The sequence below is a fragment of the Odocoileus virginianus genome, chromosome 27 (genome assembly GCF_023699985.2).
Source record: "Odocoileus virginianus isolate 20LAN1187 ecotype Illinois chromosome 27, Ovbor_1.2, whole genome shotgun sequence".
NCBI lineage: Eukaryota > Metazoa > Chordata > Mammalia > Artiodactyla > Cervidae > Odocoileus > Odocoileus virginianus.
Genome location: NC_069700.1, coordinates 35231413 through 35255896, shown reverse-complemented (window position 1 = coordinate 35255896; position 24484 = coordinate 35231413). Strand labels below are relative to the sequence as shown.

The window sequence follows — 24484 nt, the reverse complement described above, 5'->3', positions numbered from 1 at the left end:
GAGCCGTCGGGAGGGATGGGGCAGGTGTGGCGGTTGAGGATGAGTCCTGCGTCACCTCCTTCCTCCCCCCAGCTCGACGCTGGTGGAGGGGCTTATATTCCTGGGGAGGGAACCATTATCACTCCCACCCCCCCAGGCCTGCCTTCACTTACCACACCTGCAGAATGGGGTGATAACAGGGCCCACCCCGCAGGGCTGGCATCCCCACAGTAAGGTAACTTGCTGAGAACAGAAGCCGTCACAGCGGGTGCTCTGTAAGGATGAACTGCCTGCCACTGCCAATGAATAGAGGCCCTGCCCCTCCCCGCTACGCCGGATCTGAACGAGACAGGCCTCCATCTGGGCTGGGGTCCCACACTGCCCACACTGCTCCCACCTGCTCAGCAACCCAAGGAGCATCACTGTGGGAATGGGCTCTAGCCCCGCCACGCTGTGTGGCCTTTGGAACATCCCTAGGGCTGGGTTCCCCGAGATACTCCTTCTGATTTGGAAGATTGTCGGGGATAAACGAGATCGTGGGCAGAGAGTGCCCTAAAGAGCTCCAGGGCTTGCAGCCAGATGAGATGCTTACAGGAGGGGACAGCAGGGATGAGGGGTGACTCTCCCAGAATCTGGGCCCCCCGAGCCTGTCCAGTCACCTGTACGTCACACTGTGCCCACCCTGCGCGGCTCACCCTCCATGCAGCGCGGGGACCAGTCAGTCCACAGTCACCTCCTCGCGGCACCAACCACAGGTCCCTTTTATCCCCAAACATGGCGTTATTCGTAGCCGGGGACATCGAGGGCAGCAGGGAGATCCTGAGCCCCTGGCACAGACATGACCTCGAACAGCATAGCTAGGGGACCCAGGAGAAGCCCCTTCATGCCACTGAGGAAAAGGATGGCCTTCCCGAGTGGTTTGATGGAGTCATTCTCAAACAGCTACCCACCACCAGAACCCCACTGTGCGACTGAGCTCTTTGTCATCCTCCTCTGTCCAGACGCACCTCTCCCCGCCTCACAATTTTTCCCCATTCCCACTCCCACCCCCAAGACTCTGAGCCCCCGCGCCCCAGTATGAATACATCTGTCTGCAGGGCTGGCCCTGTGAGGGGAGCAGGCAGGAGGGCCCAGGCCACGGGGAAGGACAGGGGCAGGGAGGGCGGGGGCCCAACTGCCCCGCTCTTCTGTCCTGGAGTTTGGGGGCTCAGGGCCCTCTGATGGAAGGAATCCCCAACTCGGCAGCACCAAACCCGGGCATCAGGGTTCCCCTCCCGGGGCTGGGTGGCTTCTCCCCGCCCCCCTACCCCGCCCTGCCCTCCCTCCGGGGACTTACTCGGAGGTGCAGGTGGTCCGTCCAGGAGCCGATGACCTTGTACTCAGCCGAGCCGTTACGCAGCTGGTACTGGTAGATGTCATAGCGCCCAGGTGCATCTCCGTTCTCATTGAAAGTCACAGGGTTCCCCGCAATGCCTGGGGGGGGCGCCCATGGGGGTCACACACTCCGTTTCTTTGCTGAGCCTTTGCCCAGAGACATGGAGGAGCGTGAGCCCCGGGCAGCAACACCTCTGCATGGAACGTCTCAGGGTGTTTTACTCCCTGGAAGCATCTGAAGAGGTTCCCCTACTCCCACCCATGGAGCCCTGGGACCCCTTCCCCGGGATTGGGTGGTGCCCCCACCTGAGAAGTTGACATTGCGGATGTACTTGAGCAGCTGGGTGCCGTCCACGGGGTCCATACGCGGGCAGAGCCCCACGCGGCCCGGACACAGATCTCGGTGCATGGCGTGCAGCGCGTGGCCCATGGCGTACACAGCGTCGATCACAAATTGCACCTTCCCCTCCTGCTCATACGCTGAGTCCTGCCCGATGCGCTCCCGGTCTGCAACAAAACCGTTCAGGGCGGGAGTGCCCACACGGCCCATGAGTGCTCACAGATGCGCTGTGGGAACCACAGCAGGCTCCCCGGGATACACCCGGGTCTCCTGGCCCCAGGCCCAGGGCGAGCTTCATCACCCCGGGAGACGGTCTCATGGGCGCGCCTGGGGGATGGTCCTGAAAGGCCCACAGCCCTCGTGACGCTACAGCTGGACCCTGTGTGAGCGGGGAAGTCACCAGGTCAGAAACTGCGTCTGTGGATGAAGGCAGTGATGCCCTACAGCAGCTTGGCCGTGGGCAGCCACCAGCCAGGGGCTGCTGCCCCACTATGGGGTACGGGGGGGAAACTGAGGCCCAGAGAGGGTGAGGGGCTGGCCGCAGGTCCCTCAGGCTTCAGGACACCCGATGTCCTCAGTGTCTTCCAGATGCCCCAGACGTCAGAAGTCACCATCATCACCACCCACCCCTCCCCCCTGTCAGTGACCCCCCCCACCCCTCCCCCTTGTCAGTGGCCCCCACTCCTTAGCCAGGGTGAATGAGCTTTGCAAAATAGGGAACCCACCGCACCGCCTTCTCACTGCAAACAGCAGTGGCTCCCTAGGGCGCCAGGCCTCCCATCCTCACCCTCTGGTCTCTGGGCACACCCAAGCCTTTGCTCTGGGTCCTGTACAAACTCTCTGGCTGCCTGAGGTCTTGATGACTTGTCAGTAAAAAGATCACCATCTTGCCCCACGGAAGTGCTGTATATGAGATGAGCTACAGAAAATCCGTGGCACAGAGGAGCTGACCAAGCCACATTACGGTGCTTAAACACTCAGAAGAGAGGTTTTTAAGCTGGGCTACAGAGGCTGTGGGGCTAGAGCAGGCCAGCAAGACTTTCTGGAGGAGGAGGAGCCCCAGGCCTGGGTCACAATGATGATGGAGGATACAGGCTGCTAACTTCTATGGAGCATCTACTCTGTGCAGGTGCTGTTCTAAGCTCTTTATGTATGTAAGTCATCAGATAATCACAGCAATGCCATGAGGTAATGATCCCCATTCATTTCTACAGAGATGAAAACACGGAGGCACAGAAAAGCTCCCTGGCATCCCAGGACCACACAGAGCTGGCTTTGACCAGGTGCTCCGGCCCCCAGCCTGGACACCTGAGCGACTGTAAGAGCCGGACTGAAGCAGGGAGGGCAGGAAAGTGGCGGAGGGGCAGGAGATCTGAGCTGAGGACAGGGGGATGGCAGAGGAGAGGAAGGGGGAGGATGGGCAGAGTGCTAGGGACCCCAGCTTCCCCACCCCAAGCCCACAGCCCTGCCCACAGCCTGGCTGGCAGCCTCCTCCCTTACCTCCAGGACGATGAAATTAACCCTTAAACACACACAGACACACATCCGTGCCTCCTGGCTAGAGGGCCAGGGCCACACCTTACAGAGGTTATTCCCCAGTGGCCAGCATGGTGAGTGGCACCCCAAGGGGCCATGGGCCCGGGACTTTAATGGGTGTCACGTGGGAGCCAGGTTGAGGCCTCAGGGATCCACAGATCACTCCTAAGTTTCTCTACTTTTAGCTAATTCATGGTCACTGTGCCCTGCTGCCCAGGGCTCCCATGGAGCTGGTGGCACATCTCCTATGCCTATGTTGGCCACCAAGACACTGTGACCGAGGTCAGAACCTGACTCCAGTACCCTAACCTCGGGGTCACAGATCAGAGGCCCCCAGTACCCAGACTGGACAGTTTAGGGGAAGATTCCCAGTTGGCTCTGGGGGAACTGCTGGCTCCAGACATACCACAGCTTCTGCAGCATGGCTTTGGGGCTGGAGACAGGGTGGTCTTCAAGGCTGAGCCCTTGGCTCCCCACTGCACTGCACTCGCACCAGACTGTCTGGCCAAGAACCCCAGCTCTAACACATCATCTAGCTATGACCTTGGACCTGCCACCTCACCTCACAGGCTTCAGTTTCCTAGATTGCAAGATAAGGATGCTGATGGTACTTAGCTCATAGGGTTTGGATAGGGACCCCATGAGGATAAACGGGTCTACATTCAACAGGTCATGGAGAGGCCTGGTGCTTGCCAAGTGCTGCAGAAGCGCGTTAAACACGAGGGCACAGAGAGGTCTAAGCCCCGCCCAACTTGGAGCTCCGGGGAAGGCAGAGCTGTGCCAACAGGCAAAGCTGCCTCTCGGCCACAGCACAACAGGTGAATGGACTGGAGGGGCAGGTTCTCCGGCCTCAGTAGCCTGCCCTCTTGTTCAAGGCTTCTGATCACAGGTTCTGGTAGCCAGGAAAGAAGCTCCAGGGACAATCTTGCTCCCAGAGGGTGACAGAAGAGGCTGGTGCAGGGTTGTATGGAAAGCCCCAGCCACGGGCCCCTCCCTCACCCCCCGGCCCCCGGGTCCCGTCCTCTGTCTGCATCCCGCCATTCCACACCCCCAGAGCTCCCATCATGCTCTCATTTCATATGGACGAGAGACTGAATTATTAACCAGGATGGAGTGGGCAGCTGCGGCCGCTGCAGAGAGGGGGCAGGGCTCTCCCCAGGCCAAGGACTCACACCCCCTTAGCGGTCCAGCTGAAGCATGCATCCCTGGGCCACACGGGTCCAGGACCATGTGATCTCACTGGGGTCACACACGGAGTGCAGACAACCTCACGGGAGCCCCTCACCAGGGGCGCTCACCTCTGCCTGGCTCCGGGGTCCTGTGGGCTGTCAGCGGCCCTGGACCACAGCCCCTTGGGATCCCCCGCCCCCAGAGTGGCCACAGGGCCAGCTGTCAATTTCTGGAGATTCCCCAACACACTTTCATGTGGTTGACTTTTGTCTCAAGTCTGCTCCCAATGACAAATGAGATAACAGGGCAGTGAGGCGCCCTGCAAAGGGTCTTTATTTTAAGGGAGTGGCAGGTCTTGAGTCTGCCCCCTACACACACTCCATCTCACACACACAAGGCCCCTCCCCTAAGCCCCACAAGAAGCAACAATGACAGAGCCTAAGTGTGCTCCCTTTGGGGGAGGGGGCAGGGGTCACAAACACAAGTTCAACAAGGTCAAGACATGCTGTCCTGAATGTTGGAAGCTGCACCCGTAACCAGTGAGGCTCTCTGTACACCCTTGACTCCAGCAAATAACCCTGCAGCGTGGCCGATGCTTCGTTTGCCCTGAGTCTCTGAGAGGCAGGTCGGACCAGCCGCCCTCACAGAGGAGGAGGTTCGCAGGTAGTCCAGTGCAGTACCGAGGCTTGCGGGAATCCTGACCACCGGCAGGTGTTCCTACACACCTGGGGACAGGCCTGGCCTGTGAGTGGATGGGATTTGAACCTAGATCTCTCCGGCTCCCAAAGAGTTTCTGCCACCCTGAACTGTCCCCTCCTTCTCTCTCCATCCACCCTGATTTGCCTCCTTCCCCTTCTCTGGGGCGTCTGGCCAGGCCTAACCAGGAGCTACGTGTCTGCACGTAGCTGTCTGCAGCTAGAGGAGGCAGGGGGCCATGGAGGGAAGCCAGGGTCAGAGAACCCCCTCTTGTGGCGGGGAGGGAGGGACCCCCAGGCCAAGGTGGGGGAATCACAGTTCTGGGAGGAAGCAAGACAGATTTCTGAGAGCTCCTGGAGGAGATCAACTCCGGACACATGGCAGCGATGACAGCAGCAACAGTTTGAAGATGTCCTAATTGTGTCCCGAGGCACAGTGAGCTGGAGAGGCGTTTGGCTCGGCCACGGGTGACAGCCAGCCCCTGGAACCATCAGCGAAAGGATTTTCCCCACGTCAAAACCCCCGCAGCTGCGGTTACTACGGAGACTGCAGCCTTTGTCTGCAGGTTGTAAATTGTAATTGAAATGAGTTTTCAAGGTTGAAATAACCATAGCTCCTCCCGGTCTCCCCCCCTCACCTCCTCAAAACTCACCCCACCCAGCCACATTCCTCCTGAGTTCTAGGCTCACGTGTACACACACACACACACACATTTCCTTACAGAAAGGTATGGAAAATCAACCACATATACACTCACACATTTTCACACCTGCACATGTAGAGTCACAACACAAACGTGCCCGCATTTATACACATCTCTATACACACATCCACGTCCAAACATACGGAAACACAAGTGGCCACATAAACACACGCTCTACATACACAGCTACACGATTAGCATAGCACTTGTACACACATGTGGTTATTTAGATTCACTGCCGGGTGGAGAAGCACCACAGACAGGTCCTGACAAGGATGTGGGCACAAGCATTTTATCTGGAGGTGATGCTGAAAGCACGAGTCGGGTAAGAAAGTGAGACGAGGGCGTGAAGGGAAAGCACTAATGCTTGGTATGAGTCTCGCCCACGGGCGGCTCCAGAGAACAGCGGGGCCTAGGCCTCAGGCTGGCCCATCTGAGGGAACACACAGCCCCACCCCAGCCAGCTGAAGGCCAAAGGCTGCTCCTGGCGTTCATCCCACTGGCAAAGTGGTGCTGGGGGGCCGCCAGGGGGACACCTCAGGGTCCCCGCCCCCAGGCTCAAGTCCACACGGGTAACTGACATAGGTGTGTGGACATACTGCACGTATCTACAGATCTGTAAACTGGCATCTACATACAGACAGGCCAACATCCACACTGGTTTTCATCCATTGGGCAAACTTCCAGGGAGCAGGATAGGAGGGTCCCAGGGTCTTCCGAGGGAGAGCTGGTGCGTGCCTCTGCCCTGGACCAGCCCTATGACTGGGTTAAGCAACGCTTACATCTCTAGATGTAAATCTACAGTAATAATGCTTACTTTGTGGGGCAGCTGATAGTATTCAAGGAGGCACAGATGTATCGATAAGACGCACAACGTCATACCATGTACGTACTGTTCTCCAAGCTTCCCTTTTCCTCTCCTCCCTAACACACCCCCAAGGAATAACTCCCCACTGCCCGAGGCCTCCACCCAGCCTGGCTGCCCCTCTGCATGCAGCCTGGCATGTGCTGACTCTCCCCACCCCCCTTCACAAGATGGGTGTGGACATTCTGGTTAGGGGACCTCTAAACAACTTGGCCTGGTCCCCTCCACCCAGGTCTGTTCTCCCAAACTTGGCCTCAGCTCTGTCAGCTCTCATCCCGGGGAACCCTGAGCTACCCCAGTGCCTCACGGTGGTTACTGCCACCTTCGGGGCAGAGGGGTGGAGGGGGAGCTCCTGACTCCCAGGTGCTCCCCTTTGGGCTCTCACGGCTGGTGCAGCCCAGGGCTCCCCGACCTTGAGCCAGCCCCAGTCCCCTTCTAAGGGAAGGTGGTTGTCCCAGGAAGATCCCAAGGTGAAAACACATCAGAAGCTGAAATCCTGGCTGTGACACTGGCTGCCAACTGCAAACAATCACAGGAGCAGAGAAGCTGTCTTCACAATCAGTAAAGACCACTTCTGGATGGCCATTTAATGAAAATGCGAAGTTCAGGAACCATCAAGGAACTCTGGGTCCCTGAGAGTCTGACCTCAAGAATGTATCCCCAGGGTCTTCCCTGGTGGTCCAGTGGTTAAGACTCCAAGCTCCCAGTGGAGGGAGCTTCGATCCCGGGTCAGGGAACTAGACCCACATGCTGCAACTAAAGGACCCCACATGCCACAGCTAAGACCCAGCACTGCCAAATAAATGATTTTTAAAAAGCAAACAAACAGAACAAAGAATGTATCCTCAGGGTCTTCCCTGGTGGTCCAGTGGTTAAGACTCTGAACTCCCAGTGGAGGGGCCTAGGTTCGACCCTGGGTCAGGGAACTGGATCCCACGTGCGGCAACTAAAGGATCCTGCCTACCACAACTAAGACCCGGCACCACCAAATAAATGACCTTTAAAAAGTAAACAAAACAAAGAATGTATCGCCAGATGTCCACAGACCCAAGTTCGAGAAACAGGAATGTGGACATCCGGCCAGATGGGAGCAGCTTGAAACACTGTCCCCCTCCCCACCGCAACACAGCCTCTTATGGGCTGAGTCGCATAGTATCTCTGGGCTTTAGTTGGCTTGTCTGAAATGAGGGTAGCTCCAGGGACCATTAGAATAGAGTGACATGTGTGGCAGAGCCCACACTTGGACCTGGACAGGCCAGCTCCCAGGGAAGGCCCTTCTCTGCCCCTCACTGGTTCTGAGACTCCACCCCACCCCCAGCCCAAGGGCTCTCCGGGGAGGGGGCCCCAGTCACAGCCAGCCCCTCAGGTGGACGTCCCTTCTCCCCCATCACCCAGCCATGCTCCTTCTCCTGCCAGCAGCTTCTAGCTATCCCTCTGCTGGATCTTTGCTGGCAACATACAAATATGCTCTAATTTCTCCCATTTAAACAAACAAAACCCTCTCCTGACCCCACTTTTTCGCCAGCTAGCATCTCCCTCTCTCTTTTACAACAAAACTTCTCAGAAGAGTGATCCTTACTCACTTACTTGTCATCAACGTCTCTCCTCCGTTTCCCTCCAGACAACTTCAGCCTGGGTTTTGCATCCACCTCTCCAAGGAATCTCCCCATGACTCAGCCTGACTGTCCATGCGACCCCCCCGCCCCGCCCCCGCCGACTGCCGCATCTCAAAGTACAGCCAAGAACATCAGAGTCCTCCTTGATTTTCTGTCATCTTTCTCTCACTGCAAATCCTTTAGCAAACTCTGCAGCCACACTGCAAAACTGGTAAAGACTCAGACTCCTCACCATCTCCATGGCCACCACCTGCTCCAGGTTCCCACCAGCTCCCACCCCAGCCTACAGCCCCGAACTCATCTCTGGTTCTGCTCCAGGGGGCAGCCAGAATGAGCCCGTTGTTACATAAGTCTTATCCTTTCTCAAACCCTGCCATGGCTTTGTCTCATTCTGTGTTAATAATGACTAAATGACGACTAAAGGCCAACCAAGCCCCACACACACCCTGTGTCACCCCACCCTGCCCCTCGGGCCTCAGCTGCTACCTGTTGCTCTCTGTTTTAGCCACATGGGCCTCCTCACTGCTCTCCCGATCTGCCAGGCCTGAGTCTACCCCAGGGCCTTTGCACATGCTGTACCTTCTGCCTGGCAAGTTCCTTCCCAGTCACTTTCTCAGTGAGGACTTTGGACCTCCTGATTTAAAAGTGCCACATCCCTGGTCTCCCAGCACTCTCAATTTCTCTCTAGGAGGGGGCCTCCTGGATCTGTTTTCTCCTGTCTCAGGATTAAGCTCTCTGAAGGCCCTCGGCTCTGACTACTGGGACCACACCATTGTGTACCACGTGGTCCACAAGGCCACACAGTCTCCCACCTGCAGGGGAAGCTCCAGGGGGCAGGCCTGTTCCCCTCCCAGAGCCCAGCACAGGGCTGGGGACGCAGCCAGCCTGAGTAAATGCCAGTTGAATGAGTAAGCAACAGCACTGAGAAAGGGCTCAGGACCCCTCTGGCCACCACATGGCTGATGGCTTGAGCAAATGTGAGCTCCCCGAATGTGTGGCACAGCCTAGCACAAAGGTAATCCCAAATTCCTCTCCCCAGTTTCCTTAGGAGTGTAGAGGTGAAAAGAACGGTCAAAGCCAGGCTGGAACAGCCAGGAGGGCCCGGCGGATGGGACATCAGCTGGCCTGAGGCAGGACATCCCTGGAACAGATGGCCAGGGTTCAAATCCCAGCTCTGCTCTCTACTCCTGAGTGCTCTTGGGAAAGTCTTTAGCCTCTCTGCACCTCAGTTTTCCTTTGCTTCCATGTGGCTCAAATGGTAAAGAATCTGTCTGCAATGTGGGGGGCCCAGGTTCAAGAGCTGGCCTGGAAAGATCCCTTGGAGAAGGGAATGGCAACCCACTCCAGTATTCTTGCCTAGAGAATCCCATGGACAGAGGACCCTGGCGGGCTATAGTCCATGGGGTCACAGAGGCAGACACAACTGAGCGACTATACTTTCACTTTTCACTTTCCTCATCTGTAAAATGGGCTGCCACGAAGACTAAAGGCAAAATATCAGAACAGAAATTGACATGTAATACACACTATATAAATATCAGCTGTTAATATTGTTACTGCTGCTAGCACAGGCTGGGTGATGGGCATCTCCCCACACATCCCCAGCGGCCACGTGGCCACCCTCTCTCTCACAGCTCCCAGCCCCTAGGAGCGGCAGGCAGTAAATTCTCCTATCTCCTCATAAAGCAGACCTTCCTCCGCTCAGCCATCACCTGGCTGGCAGAGCTGTCAAGAAGACAGATGCCACTTCTGCTTTGTTTACAGCTTTAATCCCCAAGCCCTGTTCTGCAGGCTCCCAGGGAAGGGCCAGGAGAAGAGGAGCGAGGCAGGCACTGCCCTCCCGCAGGCCTGACAGCTGCAGGGATGCCACTCAGTGACCCCTGTCTCGCTCAGGTGTGGGGCCGGCCACAGGCCACCTTCCTGTGCTTCCTGCAGACCACTTCCCCCACCTTACCCAGGAAACTGTGAGCAAGGCAGCCCTGCTCGGGATGGGGATCAAGGGATGGGAGTGAGTAGTATGATTCCCATTTTACAGAAGAGGAAACTGAGGCCTCAAGAGTTGACCTGCCCGAGGTCACACAGCTAGGAAAGTGGCAGCACCAGGATTCACACCAGCTAAGGGGGACTCTCACAGCTGTGCATTTGAGAAAGGATGGGTGCCCACGACCCCTTGCCATTTTGAGACACACCAACCCAATCTTCTGGAGCAGGAAATAGCAATCCACTCCAGTATTCTTGCCTGGAGAATCCCATTGACTAGAGGAGCCTGGCGGGCTACAGTCCATGGGGTCACAAAGAGTCAGACACGGCTAAGCGTCTAACACGACTAAGCGTCTAACACACACACAGCCCAATCTCCAATTGCCAGTATCTGGTGCTCTTCTGAGGCTCTCTGGCCACAGAAGCCCTCTTTGCCATTTGGACGAGGCATTGAAGAATTAACATCCTCCAGGGCGAGCCAGCAATGACAGACAGGAGGGGCTCCCCTGCCAGGTTAGGACTCAACACTGTCGTTGCTGGGGCCCAGGTTCAATCCCTGGTTGGAGTACTACGATCCCACAAGCCACACAGTGCAGCCAAAAAAAGTATTAAATAATCAATTTTTTTAAATGATTGACAGGAGGGAATGCCCTGGCAGGTCCAGTGGTTAGGACTTGGCACTTTCACTGCCAGGGCTGAGGTTCAATCCCTGGTTGGGGAACTAAGAGCCCACAAGTCACAAGGTGCAGCCAAAAAATAATTTAAAATTGATCAATTTTTTAAAAAACGATTGACGAGAGTTGGTGTACACACACCCTGGCTCCCTCACACCTCCAGTGAGATGACTGGCAGGCGTGCTTCCTCCTGTCCCCAGAGACCCCAGTGGAGTAAAGCTCCAGCTGTTCGCGGGGGTGACCTGCTTGGTATCACACCCTTGATGGCTGCCTTACCTCCGAAACCAAAGTTTCCTGGGATCCCCTCCCAAAGAAACAACTAACCATCAAACCCTAGTCTGGAGGGGAACTCAATTTAACACCTTCAGATCCTGAAGGATGAATCAGATCTTCCCAAGTGTAAGACCCCAGCATGAGATGGTCCTTCCCACCCTCTTGGAAGGTCACCAGGCACGTTCTCATCCTGGGGTGGGAAGGCGTGGACTTGGCAGAGCACAGGGCAGTGAGATCACCCAGTGATCTGAACACAGGAGCACCCAGTGAGACCGTGGGCAGGGCAGCAGGGCCCATGGGACTGAGATAGAGGCTGACTATCCAACTGTTAGCATCGCGGGGACGAGTGGACCCACCCAACATCACCAGCGTGGACAACCAGCATCCTGGGAGAGGTGAGTGGGAAGCTAGGCTCAGGAGAGAGAGTGAGGCAGGTGAAGAACACAGGGCTGGCGCAGGGCCAGCGAGAGGGGGTGCTCAGACCATGGAAGGGAAGGCGGCAGGAGAGGCAGGCAGGAGAGTCAAACCCCCTGGGTACCAATCCAGTTCTGCCAATTCTCTAGCACTGCAGTGTTCACCAGTTACCTCAGTGTCCTCTTCTGTAAAATGGGTGCAACAATTATGATGCTGTCCTCCGTCATCGGGGATCCTACAGCTAACAGAATCCTTACGACAGACTTGAGCTGTTAAATTACCCAATTGCATCTAAATCCCATCTCTTCCCTTTCCTCTCTATCAACAACTACCACCAATTTTTTTTTTAAAGAAAGTTTGGAAGTAGGTTATTTTATTTATTTTTTTGACTCCACATGAGGCATAGAGGGTCTTAGTTCCCACACCAGGGATCAAATCCTTGCCCCCTGCATTGGTAACCCAGAGTCCTAACCACTGGACTGCCAGGGAAGTCCCCAACAATCATCATTTTATGAGCACTTACCATATGCATCATTTTTCAGCCAGCTTCTTCATACCCTTCAAACACATCACCTATCCTCCCAACAACCTGTTGAGATGAGTGGTGGCTTCCCTGCCCTCTCTGGGATTCAGACAGATTAAATAACTTGTCCTAGGTCACAGAGCCAGAAGGAAGCAGAGTCAAACCCAGTCCCTGACGCACTGACAGGTGCCAAGTCCCAAGCCCATAGTCCACGGGTGTCACCCCGGCCCTCCTGGCCTAAGATGTTCTTCCAAGGGAACAGCTCAGCTCAAACCTGGGTGAGGCCCCGGGAAGCCAGGGCTGCCTCCCCCCATCCAGGGTGGTCTCAGCTTCCACAAACGTTCCCACAGCTTCCCCACGCCTCACGTCACCCAGACATGGACGAGTTCACTGTACCTGGCCTGGGGCCATACAAGGACCCTCACCAGCCTCTGCTGGGGCTTCCGAGGCAGCTGGAAGGATCCAGGTCAGCTGGAACATGCTGTCCTTCGGTCCTCCCTGGCCACCCCGAGTTCACCCCAGGCTCTCCTGCTTTGCTCAAGCCTTCCCCTCACCTGGGGCGTGTGCCATTCCCCCTCCTGTCACCCACCTCTCCTTCCAAGCCAATGGTTCCCATACTTGGCTGCACAGCAAACCACCTGGGGCACCTTTTAAAAAATCCCAGTGCCCAGGTGGCACACAGGACCAATTCCATCAGAATGTCTGGGGCTAGGAGCCAAGCATCAGCATTTGAAAAGAACCCCAAGTGACTGGATGTGAACAAAGCTGCTCTTGCCCGATATTCCCAACCCTAAATACACACTGGGAGAGCTTGAAAAACAACCCACTCCCAAAGTTCTGCTTAGTGGGTCTGGGGGTGAGGCCCTGGTAGAGGTTTGGTTTTTTTTTTAATTGGAGGATAATTGCTTTACAACGTTGTGTTGGTTTCTGCCATAAAATGTGAATCAGCCATAAGTATACATATATCCCCTGCCTACTGAACGTCCCTCCCACCCCACCCCACCCCTCTAGGTTCTCACAGAGCACTGGGTTGCGCTCCCTGCATTACACAGCAACTTGCCACTAGCTATCTATTTTACATATGATAATATATATGTTTCAATGCTACTCTCTCAATTTGTCCCACCCTCTCCTTCCCTCACTGTGTCCACAAGTCTGTTCTCTATGTCTGCATCTCTATTCCTGCCCTGCAAATAGGTTCATCAGTACCATTCTCCTATATTCCATATATATGTGTTAATGTATGATATTTGTTTTTCTGACTTACTCTGTATAACATGCTCTAGGCTCATCACTAGAACTGACCCAAATTTGTTCTTTTTTATGGCTGAGTAATATTCCACTGTATATATGTACCATAACTTCTTTATCCATTCATCTGTTGATGGACATCTAGGTTGCTTCTATGTCCTGACTATTGTAAATAGTGCTGCAATGAACAGTGGGGTACATGCGTCTTTTTGAATTGTGGTTTTCTCAGGGTATATGCCCAACAGGGGGATTGCTGGGTCATATAGTAGTTTTTTTCCTAGTTTGTTTGTTTTTTAAAGGAATCTCCATACTGTTCTCCGTAGTGGCTGTATCAATTTACATTCTCATCAATAGTGCAAGAGGGTTCGCTTTTCTCCACACCCTCTCCAGCATTTACTGTCTGTAGATCTTCAATGACAGCCATTCTGACCTGGGAGAGTTTTTAAAGATCCAGGTGATGCTGACACACAGCCAGGCTTGAGAGCCACCATCTTACGAAGTGTCTCCCATCAGTCTTCTCACCTGCATCCCCAGACACCCTCTGGGCTGGCTCATCATCTATCCCATCTTTCAGATGAGAAAGTCAAGGCCCCGAGAGGGCACAGCTGGCTGAGGTTGAGGGGTACCCAGAGCCCTCCCACGGTCCCTGACACCAGGTCCTGCTGCAGAGTTATCCAGACCAAGAACTCACAAGGACCCACATCCAACCATATCTAATGTGGACACGCCAAGGCAGCCACAGCAGCGGGCCAAGGATTGAGAGCTCAGTTCTGGGCCCACATCTTGCTCTACTGCCTTCCACCTGTGGGAACTCAGGTTCCTTTACTTACCTCTCTGAGCCTCTTTTTCCAATCTGTAAAACAGACCCGTTGTCCCATCCTCCCATGGCTCACTCCCTGTCCTTTTCAGGACTCTGCTGAAACGTTACCTTGCAGGGAAGCCAGACTCTTATCTATTTTGTTTCTACTGCACATTTTCCTTCTGACATAGTCTACAGTTTACTTTTTTTATCTTGTTTATTGTCTGTCTCCCATTAGAATAAAAATGCCAAGAGCTTTTTGGCTTTCATTCCCTGCTATATCCACGATGCTTAGAAAAAGGCCAGGCGCTGGGAGTCAAACTGATGTCTGTAGAGTGACTGCGGGACCCTCAAGGTGTTAGAGACGCTCAGACCAGTGAGTGGCAGGGTGCACGGGGCAGCTGGGGTCAGTCAGTTCTGTGGGCTCGCCTGGGGGACGTCCAGATGAAGCCCAAGGTGGTCACCCAGAGGGCGGCTCTGCCCAGATCCAGGAACCCCTTCCCCTATAAGCAGCGTCACCGACGGCTGGTAGCTTGAGAGAGGCCACCCACCGGACCTGGCATCAGCCCTGGCCCCGCCCCGGCCCCGCCCACAGACTCCGCCCACCATAGTCCCGCCTCTCCTGTCGTCCCGCCCCCAGATGACCCCGCCCCTCCAAGCCCCGCCCCCTGACCTCACGCCTCCCGGCCCCGCCCCCGGCCCCGCCCCCCACGCGTGCTCACTGGTGCACTTCTTGACGTGGCTGCCCTTCTTGAGCGCGTGGCGGCTGAGCTTGCAGTGGAAGTTGTCCTCCCAGAACTCGGCAAACCATATGTTGCGCCGGTTGTTGTCCAGCGTGCGGCTGGAGAAGTAGCGGTCGAAGCCTGGCGGGGAACCAGGATGTCAGGACCCGGCGCCCCTCTTTCCACCCGTCCCCAGCCCTTCGCTCTTCTCGCCGCTTAGACGCTTAGACGAGGCGCGGGAGGACGAGGTGGGGAAGAGGGCACCCTCTGATCCAGGACCCAGGGGGAAACGTGAGACGTTTCATTTCCTTTCTGGTGAAAAGAGCTGGGTTAAGTTCCAGGGGGAGCCTGTGTGATCAAACAACGGCTGCCTTTATGGAAGAAGTACAGGATGTGGATGTTTGCGCTGGTTCTTAACTACGGAAATGCTAATATGGGGCTTCTTGGAGAAGGAACCACCTGGAGATCCTGAGATGAGAGCAGAGACGCTGGTGGGGGTGGGGGGTCGGCACCCAGTCCTGGGAGCACGTGAGCTCTCTGGTTCTGAAGAGGAGATGGAACCAGAGAGTATGCGGACTGGCCCAGGTCACATAGAAAGACAGGGGCCTGAATGGTCCTCCTTCCAGTCCAGAACTTCCCCATCGCTGACTGAGGCAGCCTCCTTCTCCAAATGCTCCAGAGCACTTATCAACTCTGCTCCAAGCCCAGAAAACCCGGACCCAGGGTGGCAGGCTGGTGGGTGAATAAGGCCTTCTCTCCTCCCCCTGCCTTCTGCACCATGACCATTCCGCGTCACATTCACAGTTGACCGAGCTGCTGGGAACAGACTGGAAAGACTAAAAGTTCACCCAGCAAAGAGTTCCTGCCGGTGGCAGGGCCCAGTGGAGGCTCAATGACTGTCTGTTGGAGCTGTCGGGGAGCTGCTGGCACTGGTAGGGTACTGGTTTTGACACTACTGACACTGGGCCAGTTCACTCGTTGCTGGTGGGGGGGTGGGCGATGGCCGGGGGAGGCTGTCCTGGGCATTGCAGAATGTTGAACAGCATCCCTGGCCTCCACCCACTAGAAGCACCACTCCCTGCTCATGACAACTAAAAATGTCTCCAAACATTGCCAAATGTCCCTGGGGATCAAAATCACCCCCTGCTGAGAACCACTGCTTTCGTGGTTTCTCTGGTGCCCCAGAGAGAAAAGGGATTTGTCTGGCAAGTCCTGGGTTCAGATCCTAGTTCTGCTACTTAATAGCAAGTATGTGTGACTTACTGCCACCAAATGTCACTTAACCTCTTTGAGCCTCAGTGTATTCACTTACTAAATGTGGGGTTGCTGGAAAGACTAAATGAGATGTCTGTATGAGACATGGCATTTGTGGGTACCAAGAGCCGTAATGTTTGTTATTTTGTGTTTATTATGGCTTGAAGCTGAGAGGGGCGGTGTGGAAACTTCTGGCACCTGTGTTCCTTCTGCCTCAGGATGAATAGAGGACATGGCCATGTGACCCATGTCCCTCCCCTACTCAGACCTCGGTCTCTTGAAAAGTTTGGTGGAGGTAATGTCTGCAGGCTTCCCAGCTCCATCAATGCTGATGTCTGTTGACCTCAGCGAGAGCAGGGGAGAAGCCCCTGGGAGCCTGTCACCACCATGGGGAGGACAGTGAGGTCCCTGCCAAACCGGGCCTTTAATAGGAACTTTGTGCCTCACTCACAGCGAGGCTCCAGCCAGAGCAATCTGTTCCTGCCCAGGGTGACTGAGTTCTGTCCCAGGAGGAAGGGATGCCAGGCAGGGCAGGCCCCCACCCACCCCCAGCCCACCCAGGGCCCACCAGGACTCCACAGGGAGGCCCCTGTCCCCAGCCTGGCACCCTTTTCTGGTAACCTGCTGGCAGCTTCCAGGCCCTTCTAGCAGAGGACACGCTCCCAGTGGGACAGGGGTCTTACTTCATCTGTCCCAGGTAGCAGAAGGGATGAGAGAATATAGGGGTGAAGGAGAATTCTTGATAAATGAGCCTCCTGTACTTGCCACCACCCCCAACACCCATGAATATCTGAGACGGGAGAAAGAAGGACCCTGAGTGGGCTTCTAACCCCACTGGGACGAGTGTGGCCAGGAAGGCCTCCCAGCCCAGAACCCGAGCACAAAGAAGCTGGGAGCCAAGGAAGAAGAGGACAGGATGCGGGAAGACAAGGAGCTGGCGAGGGATGGGGGGGGGGGGGGTGTCGATAAGAAGGACCCGTCAGGGTGATGCTGATGGCGGGGCACACGGAGCCAGGGGCGGGTGGTGGGCACGCCATTGTGACTGCCGGGCCTACCTCGCACGGACATCCTCTTGGGGAGGATGGTGACAGCGCCCTCGGCCACCTCCTCCAAGTGCAGCACAGGGGCGATCTTGGAGCCCCAGCTGTCCGAGCCCATCCAGAAGAAGTGGCCGGTCTGGTTGGCCTTCCGTGCCGCCTCCAGCACACGCCTGTGGGGACACGCACCAGCCCAGCCCAGCCGTGTCTGCCCACGGGCTCCCCGTCCTGGCCACACCTGCCCTTCCCCCAGGCTCATTCCTGTCCCCCTCGCAGCCTGTGCCTGGATGCCCCGTCCTGACCCACAGGAGCCTGGGGCCCACAGCCACCCCAGCGCCCACACCTGAACTCCCAGGCCCCCGGTTCCCTGCTGCCTTGACCCACACCTGCCTACAGGCCCACGGCTGCCCTTCACCCACACTGCACCCCTGTAACTGCCTGTGCCCTGGGCCCACAGCTGCCTACGGGCCCAGTGTGGTCTCCCAGACCCACTCTTACCCCTGGGGCTACCTCTGTCCCTGCCGAGACCATGCCTGTTTCCCTCTGGTTGGACCTGCCCCATGTCTGACCCGGGTCCCCAGAAACACATCTGCTCAAGCTCTGTTCTCTGAGGCTCCCAGACCCACACCCCTTGGCCCTTTGTCACATTTCTATCCACTGTCACACACACACACACACCCCAACACCTGTCCCCCTCTGCACCCCACCTCCTTCTGTGCCAAAAGTCCAGGTGCTCCAAAGAACTGCCCCCACTGCCCTCACGGACGGATGAAAGGTTATAGGCAGCCAGGGGCTCCCCACCGCCACCAGGCCACAGTGACAGTGGTCCTAGTCAAGTCAGGGGCCCTGGAGCCCCACGCAGGGTCCAGCCCACAACGGCGCTCAGTCAGTGCTAATGGATGCTTGAACTAAGTGGCCCCCCAGAGACATCTTCTAGAAGGAGAAAAACAGGAAGGACTGGGCAGAATTCCCCACCATGTATCTCATCCCATGGGGACAGACGGGAACAGAGAGGAGGCAAACAACTTGCCCAAGATCACACAGCAAATGAGAGGCCAGGATACTGGAAACTGGCCAGCTCGTCCCTCGGACGAGGCCAGGACAGACGGCGGGGCTTGGGGCGACTGCCAGACCTCTGCAGGAGGAGGCCAGCTAGGGCAGGAAGCCTCGGGCTGCCAGGGAGAAACATGTTTCCTCACCCCAGGGCCCACACCTGCCCTCCTCACCGTCTCTTGACTCTCCTAGGCCCCCAAGGCTGCTGCAGCCCCCGCAGGGCCCCCTAATTGTAGGCAAGGCTGCTCTCGGAACCCACACCGCAGCCCTATTATTACCGCCTGCATCCGGCCAGCCAGAGATGACCAGAGCTCCCAAGGCTCCAGCTCTGCAAAGTCACCTGGGTTTATTTTTACCTCTGTTTGCTTCTGAAAACACATGTGGATTTCCAGAAAGGTGCCCCCCCTCCCACATACCACCCAGCTGCTCAGGGAGTCAGCCTAAGGCCCTCCCCTGTCTCCCCCAGGTGACCCTTCTCTGGGACCCTTGGCCCGGTGCCCTCATCTCCCCTCCCCACGTGTGGGTCTATCAGGGCCGCTCAGGAGGTAGCGAGTGGAGTGTGTCCCTGGATGGGGTGGGGGGCCCCGAGTGGTGCTGGGCTTTGACATGGGAGTGTGGGCAGGGGGCAGGGGACTGACTGAAGGGAGGCGAAGAGCCCAGAAGGAGCTCCTCCTGCTCCAGGTCCCTGCGGAGACAGGGACACCCAGGGCCAGCATTTAGGGACCCTGAAAGCTTTGTGGGGAGCGGGAGCAGCTCAGAGGTGCCAGGTGGACCCTGAGGGCTCCCGCACCCTGAGCCTTTGCTGCCTGAGAAACACCCATTAGAGCTGGCACTTATGGCTATGGAGGCCTTAATGACCTTCCAGAACATTCCCCTCCATCCCTGCTAGCACCCAGCAATATCTCCTGGGAGAAAATCTGTTTTGCTGCAACTCAGGAGTCCAGGATGAGGTCTTTCCAAGTGGGAAAGAGTGTTGGAAAGAAAAGCGGACCCAGAGTGGATGCTGGTTAGCAATGGGGAGGGGGCCGCATGGAGGCAGGGTAGACCGGGCAAGCTGGGCTGGGCAGGTGGGCAGGTGGGCCAACTGTCTGAAGGAGGCGGTCTGGGGAGACCACATCTCCTCTGCAAACATGGGGTGTGCCTCCCCAACCAGATTCTCGGGGGGGCTGTGTCTCCCCCTCAGTCTAGGGAATCAAGGAGGCCGGCCCTTCTTGGCGTGACATCCAGTCTTAAAGAGGTGGTAGGGAGAGAGAGCAGGAAGAAGGGAAGTGCCTTAGGAAGGGTGCTCAGGTGTCACCTTTTAAGGACACCTGAGACTCTGACCTGTGACTCAGTACCCAGGGGCAGGTGTGCAGGGAGGCGGACTGCTCCTGTACCGCATGGTTCTGGCACCTGGAGTCCGCCTGCCCCGACTCTGCAAATGCGGAGACTGAGGTCCAGGGAGGGGATGATACTGCCCAGATGAGTGTGTGCCCAGATCAGGACTAGAACCATAGCCCATACCTCTTCCCACTGCCCTGAGCTCACCGAAGGGAGGACGGGGGTGCTAAGAGACGGCCACCCCTACCTCCTGCCAGCCTCTGCTCCTTCCTTCGTGCACATTCCTGCATTCAGTGCTCCAGCAACACTATCAGGCAGGCTTCATTAGCTCCATTTTTTTTTTTAAAGCAGAAGAGAAGCCCAGAGAGGTTGAGAAACTTGCCTGAGGTCACACAGCTAGCTGGAGGGAGAGCAGGGTTCCCACCTAGGGGCTCTGACCCCAAGCCCACAGCCTTAGCCCCTCTGTAAAAGGACCCGCTAACTATCCTGCATTGGTAGAATGGATGTAGGAAACGGGGAGGGGGAAAGGAAGGGGAGCCCGTGAGCCATAGCCTGTGCCCCAGACAGAGGGGTCTCCCCACCACCCCCTCATTGGCTCACCCCACCTCTCTGGACCTCAGGGTGGGTCAGGCTTGCCCAGGAAGGTCTCTAGCAGGGGTCCCTGGCGCCCCAGCCCCACCCCACTGCCGCCTGTCCTCACCTGATGTCATCCTCATTGGCAAAGATGATGACCGCCCTGGCGTTTGACGTCTCCAGGAGCCGCCGGATGATCTTGTCAAACTCCCCAGGCTTGGGCTCCCGAGGTATCTTGACGGACTGGGCGATGCACACACCCCCTGCAGGAAGGGCACTGGTCAGCCTGGGGCGGACAGGGTCTCCCCCTGCGGCCTGCACTCCTGGGGGCTACTCACAGTCCCCTGGCCTGCCTTGCTCCCAGGTCCCGATCCAGCATGGGCATGTGCAGTCAGAACAGCCACAGTGCAAATTTTGGCTTCACCAAGCTGAGCGACCCTGGACACATCACTTAAGTTCTCTGTGCCTCTCTTTATAAAATAGGTTGCTAGCAAGAAGCAATATAGTATCGGGCTTAAAGCTAGATTGCCTGGGTTCAAATCTCAGTTCTGCTGCTTACTGCTGTGTGATCTCAGGTTAGTTACTGAACTTCTCTGTTGTCTCAAATACATCATCTATAATGATAATAATGCCACCTATTTCATAGGGTTGTTATAAAGCTAAGGGAGTTCATGCATATATAGTAACATCTGCCACACAGTAAGTGTTAAGTAAACATTGGTTCTTTTTGATGTAACTACTTCATAAGGTTTTTTGGAGGCGCAAATCTGAGAATGAGAACAAATTGCCCCCCTTGGGCCATTACAAAGACTCCAGTACCCACATCCACACATACCTACCAGGGCTCTTGGCCCCAGGCCCCATGGTCACCATCAGGCCCCTTCATAAGGGCAGCGTGCAGGTTGCTGACTTGTGCCTGCACATCCCAGGCAGTGATGCTGTAAACCCAGCTACTGCCCATATGCGGACGTTCCTAAGTTCCCTTCTGGGCACTCACAGGCCACTCAGTATGTAGGCTCTCCAGCTTCCTCCCTGACCCAACAGGGTGTGATGACACCCAGCCTCCCTCCATCTTACTTATGGTCAGATTCCCAGCAGGGAGTTTAGAAGAGCCCAGGAAGGCCATGCTTAAGGGACTGCTTTGGCGGAGGAGCTGGGGGAGCTCTGATTGGGATCGGAAGGTCTTTAGGGGCCCTCCTGTCATTCCTTTCTCTCTGGCCACTGCCTACCTGGGTGGATCCTGGGGGAGGGACCCAAGGCCTGCCTACCTTTCAAGCTCATTCCTCTACAAGAAGCCCCCAAGCCTGCAGGCACCACCACGATGCAGTCAACACACCCCGGGATTCACAGCCAGGCCGCGTGGCTCACAGAAAGCTGGGAGCACCCTCCACCTCACCCGGCCAGTCCCCGGCCTCAGCTGTGTCTCTCCAGTGCTGGCGGGGGGCCGGCATCATTCGTGTTATCTCAGTCTCCCCACATCTCCTGCTACAAAAGCACTTGTGGACCTGTTTCTAGTGTCAACCGCGTTTGACAGATGAGGAAACTGAGGCACCAAAAAGAGAAGTGATTTGCCCAAAGCCACACAGTCCTTGCCCCACTGGGATACAGGGAATCTTACCCCCCCAGGGAATAAGACCTCCAGCACCTCTGGTGGCAGAGTCAGGGCTCTGTTGGTTGAAAAGTTTTAAGGAGTATTCTTGATGAAGGCGGATCCTTTATCTGAGACCACTGCCTTCCTCCGGGTCCTACTCAAGGATCTCAGCCCAGCCTCATCTTACATGGGATCCTACTGGCTCACAGCCAAACTTACCCACCTTGGCCGGGCACCTGGCTGCCACCCTGGGGCACCCCTGAGCCTCCGTACGTCTCGCAGTCCAGGCCGGGGTCACCTGAACCCTCTGAGCAGACTCCACGCACCTCTATGTGGAGGGTGGGCCGCAAGGGTTCCCAGTGCGGGGAGACAGCGCCCACCTATTTTACCCCGAGGAAGAGGGGCCGGCACCCAGCTGCGCCCAGGGAGGGCGCTCTACTCAGGGCCGTAGGTGGCAACCAGGGAAGGCGCCCAAAGGTACTGACCCTGCGCTGAGTGGCTAAGTTTTCGTGGCAGGAGACCCGAGCCGCCAGGGGCGGGGAGGGGACATTCTGAGGAAGCAAGGCACTCACTCTAGAAGGGGGCTGCTCTGCACCAGGCGCCCGCAAGGCCCAGAGCCACCTGACACAGGCTTGCTCTCACGTCGCCAGGAAATGGACCCCCTGGTTCTGTGTAACAGGTGAGGCAGCCACGGCCTCTGGCCCCCACCCTGACCAGCACCCACCTCCTTTACTTTCAGCCACTCGCAGGCAGAACAAGAACCTCAAGTCCTCCTAGGATGCCCACAGAGGCACCAAGCACAGAAGAAGAGCAAGGTTATCAGGGGCTCTTGGGGGACGGAGGGGGGGTCTGGGGGCAGGATGGGACCCCCCCACTCCCAGCTCACAAAGAGAACCGGGAGGAGCCAGTCTCCTGCCCCCAGCGCTGGCCCTGCCCTAACAGCGGCCAGACAGACACTCAGCTTCCAGCTAAATCCTCCATATGGTTCCTTTCCAGTTAGAAAGTGGGCCAATTGCTACATTTCTCCCCCCATCTGGGGAGACAGATGGACAAGAGGAGGAGGCTGGACAGGGGGTTAGGATGAGCCACCTGGCCCCAGGAGGGAGGAGGGGGCCAGAGGGCAGAGGGGAGGGAGGCACTGAATGGGAGATAATTGTTCTCAAAGAGGAGAGACTCTTAGGTTAAGTCACATTTCTGGGTGGTGCTTCCCTAAGAGGTTCCACCCGGGGTACATACTGCAGGCTTCATTTAACTAATGAAAGAAGACTCGGGTGACCACAGCCCGGTCAGCAGGTCACAAGGTACTTAAGATGAGAGAGAGTCTAAGCAGGGAGCAATGCTCTGACAACCACAAGAGTGGGGGTACTTGACGGGAGTCTGGGGGGCTTCAAATAGAGCTCAGTAACAGTGAGTGTTTACAGTGTCCGGTGCCTTTGAATATTGACACTGCACATGTTGCATAGATTCACCCATCTGAAGTCAGTATCATCAGCAAAACTCCAGCTTATTATTATTTTTATTTTGGCCACACCATGTGGTCTATGAGATCTTATTTTCCCAACCAGGGAGCAAGTCTGCACCCCCTGCACTGGAAGCACAGGGTCTTGACCACTGGGCCGTAAGGGAAGCCCAGCACGGTTCCAGTTCAGAGAGAAGGACGCTGAGGACGGAGAGGCTAAGTGACTCCCAAGGTCACACAGTCAGGCACAGTGCAGGGTCTCAGTGCGGGCCGCCCGGCTCCAGAGAGCACCCTTTCACGCAGTCCAGGGTGTCACGACCAGCCACAGCCAGGTCAGGGGCCACCAAGGGCCCATGCACATGTCTGGGGACAGGCCTGCCCTGGGGCAAGTACCCAGGGGTGTCACTGGCCCCACAAGGAGGAGCCAAGCTCCCTCTGGGCCCCTTGGCGTCACTGCCTGCTGCTCAGTTTGGCTGCTCTGGGGACCACGGCACAGGACCAAGGCTGTCCCAGGGTGACGCAGCTGCCAGGGATAACTAGCACAAGATCTGGCTCCACAGCGCTCCTGTCCCCTGCCCCAGCCAGAGAGGACTGCGGCGGCCCAAGAGGATGCACATTTACTGAGCACCCACTGCATGCCTGGCACTCATTGACTGCCTGGGGCAGCTGCTAATGGCCCCATCTTACAGATGCAGAAACTGAGGCTCAGAGGTGCTCAGTTGCCTGATGGAGGTCACACAGCCAGCTGGTGGGCCTGTAAGCCAGGTCTGTGTCAAGAGCCTCTCTTGGGCAGAGAAAGGGAAGTCTGTAGTTGCTAGGTCCCTATTAACCCCAATACCGGCAGCCTGTCCCCACTTCTGGGAAGACCCCAAGTCCCACACCAACCGCCAGCTGGACTGCGAGGGAAGTCCAGCACCGTTCCAATTTAGAGATGAGGATGCTGAGGCACAGAGCGGCTAAGTGACTTCCCCAAGGTCCCCTCCTGTGTCCAGCCCCTGCTTCTGAAGCCCCCTCACTGCGGGGGCCATGGCTAGCACACCCCTGGGAAGTCCTCTCCAAACCCTCCTAGCAGGGTGGGGGCACTTTTTTGCACCCCCACTCCTTTGTCCCATGGTCTCTCTCCTTGGATAAAATAAGAATCCATGAGTCCATACTGAGAGCAAAAGTAATCAAATTAAACCCAAGCAGCAAGGAACACACCCAAGCCCTATCTCTGCACAGAGGCTGAAACCCTTCACCCCTCCCAGGCTCCAGGAACAGGATCATAAGGGTATGGAGGAGT

The 24484-nt window shown here is 56.6% G+C and overlaps 1 protein-coding gene across 6 annotated transcripts in view; it reads right to left on the bottom strand.

Moving 5' to 3' along the window:
* GRM4 (glutamate metabotropic receptor 4) overlaps positions 1-24484 on the bottom strand; it is a 114288-nt gene that overhangs the window by 15586 nt on the left and 74218 nt on the right. For all 6 annotated transcript variants that reach the window (XM_070456591.1, XM_070456592.1, XM_070456587.1 and 3 more), the window contains 5 exons: positions 20280-20415; positions 17225-17379; positions 14916-15056; positions 1660-1860; positions 1316-1452 (listed from right to left, as the gene is read on the bottom strand). In XM_070456591.1, coding sequence (XP_070312692.1) covers positions 1316-1452; positions 1660-1860; positions 14916-15056; positions 17225-17379; positions 20280-20415 — 770 coding nt within the window. The remainder of the gene's footprint in view (positions 1-1315; positions 1453-1659; positions 1861-14915; positions 15057-17224; positions 17380-20279; positions 20416-24484) is intronic.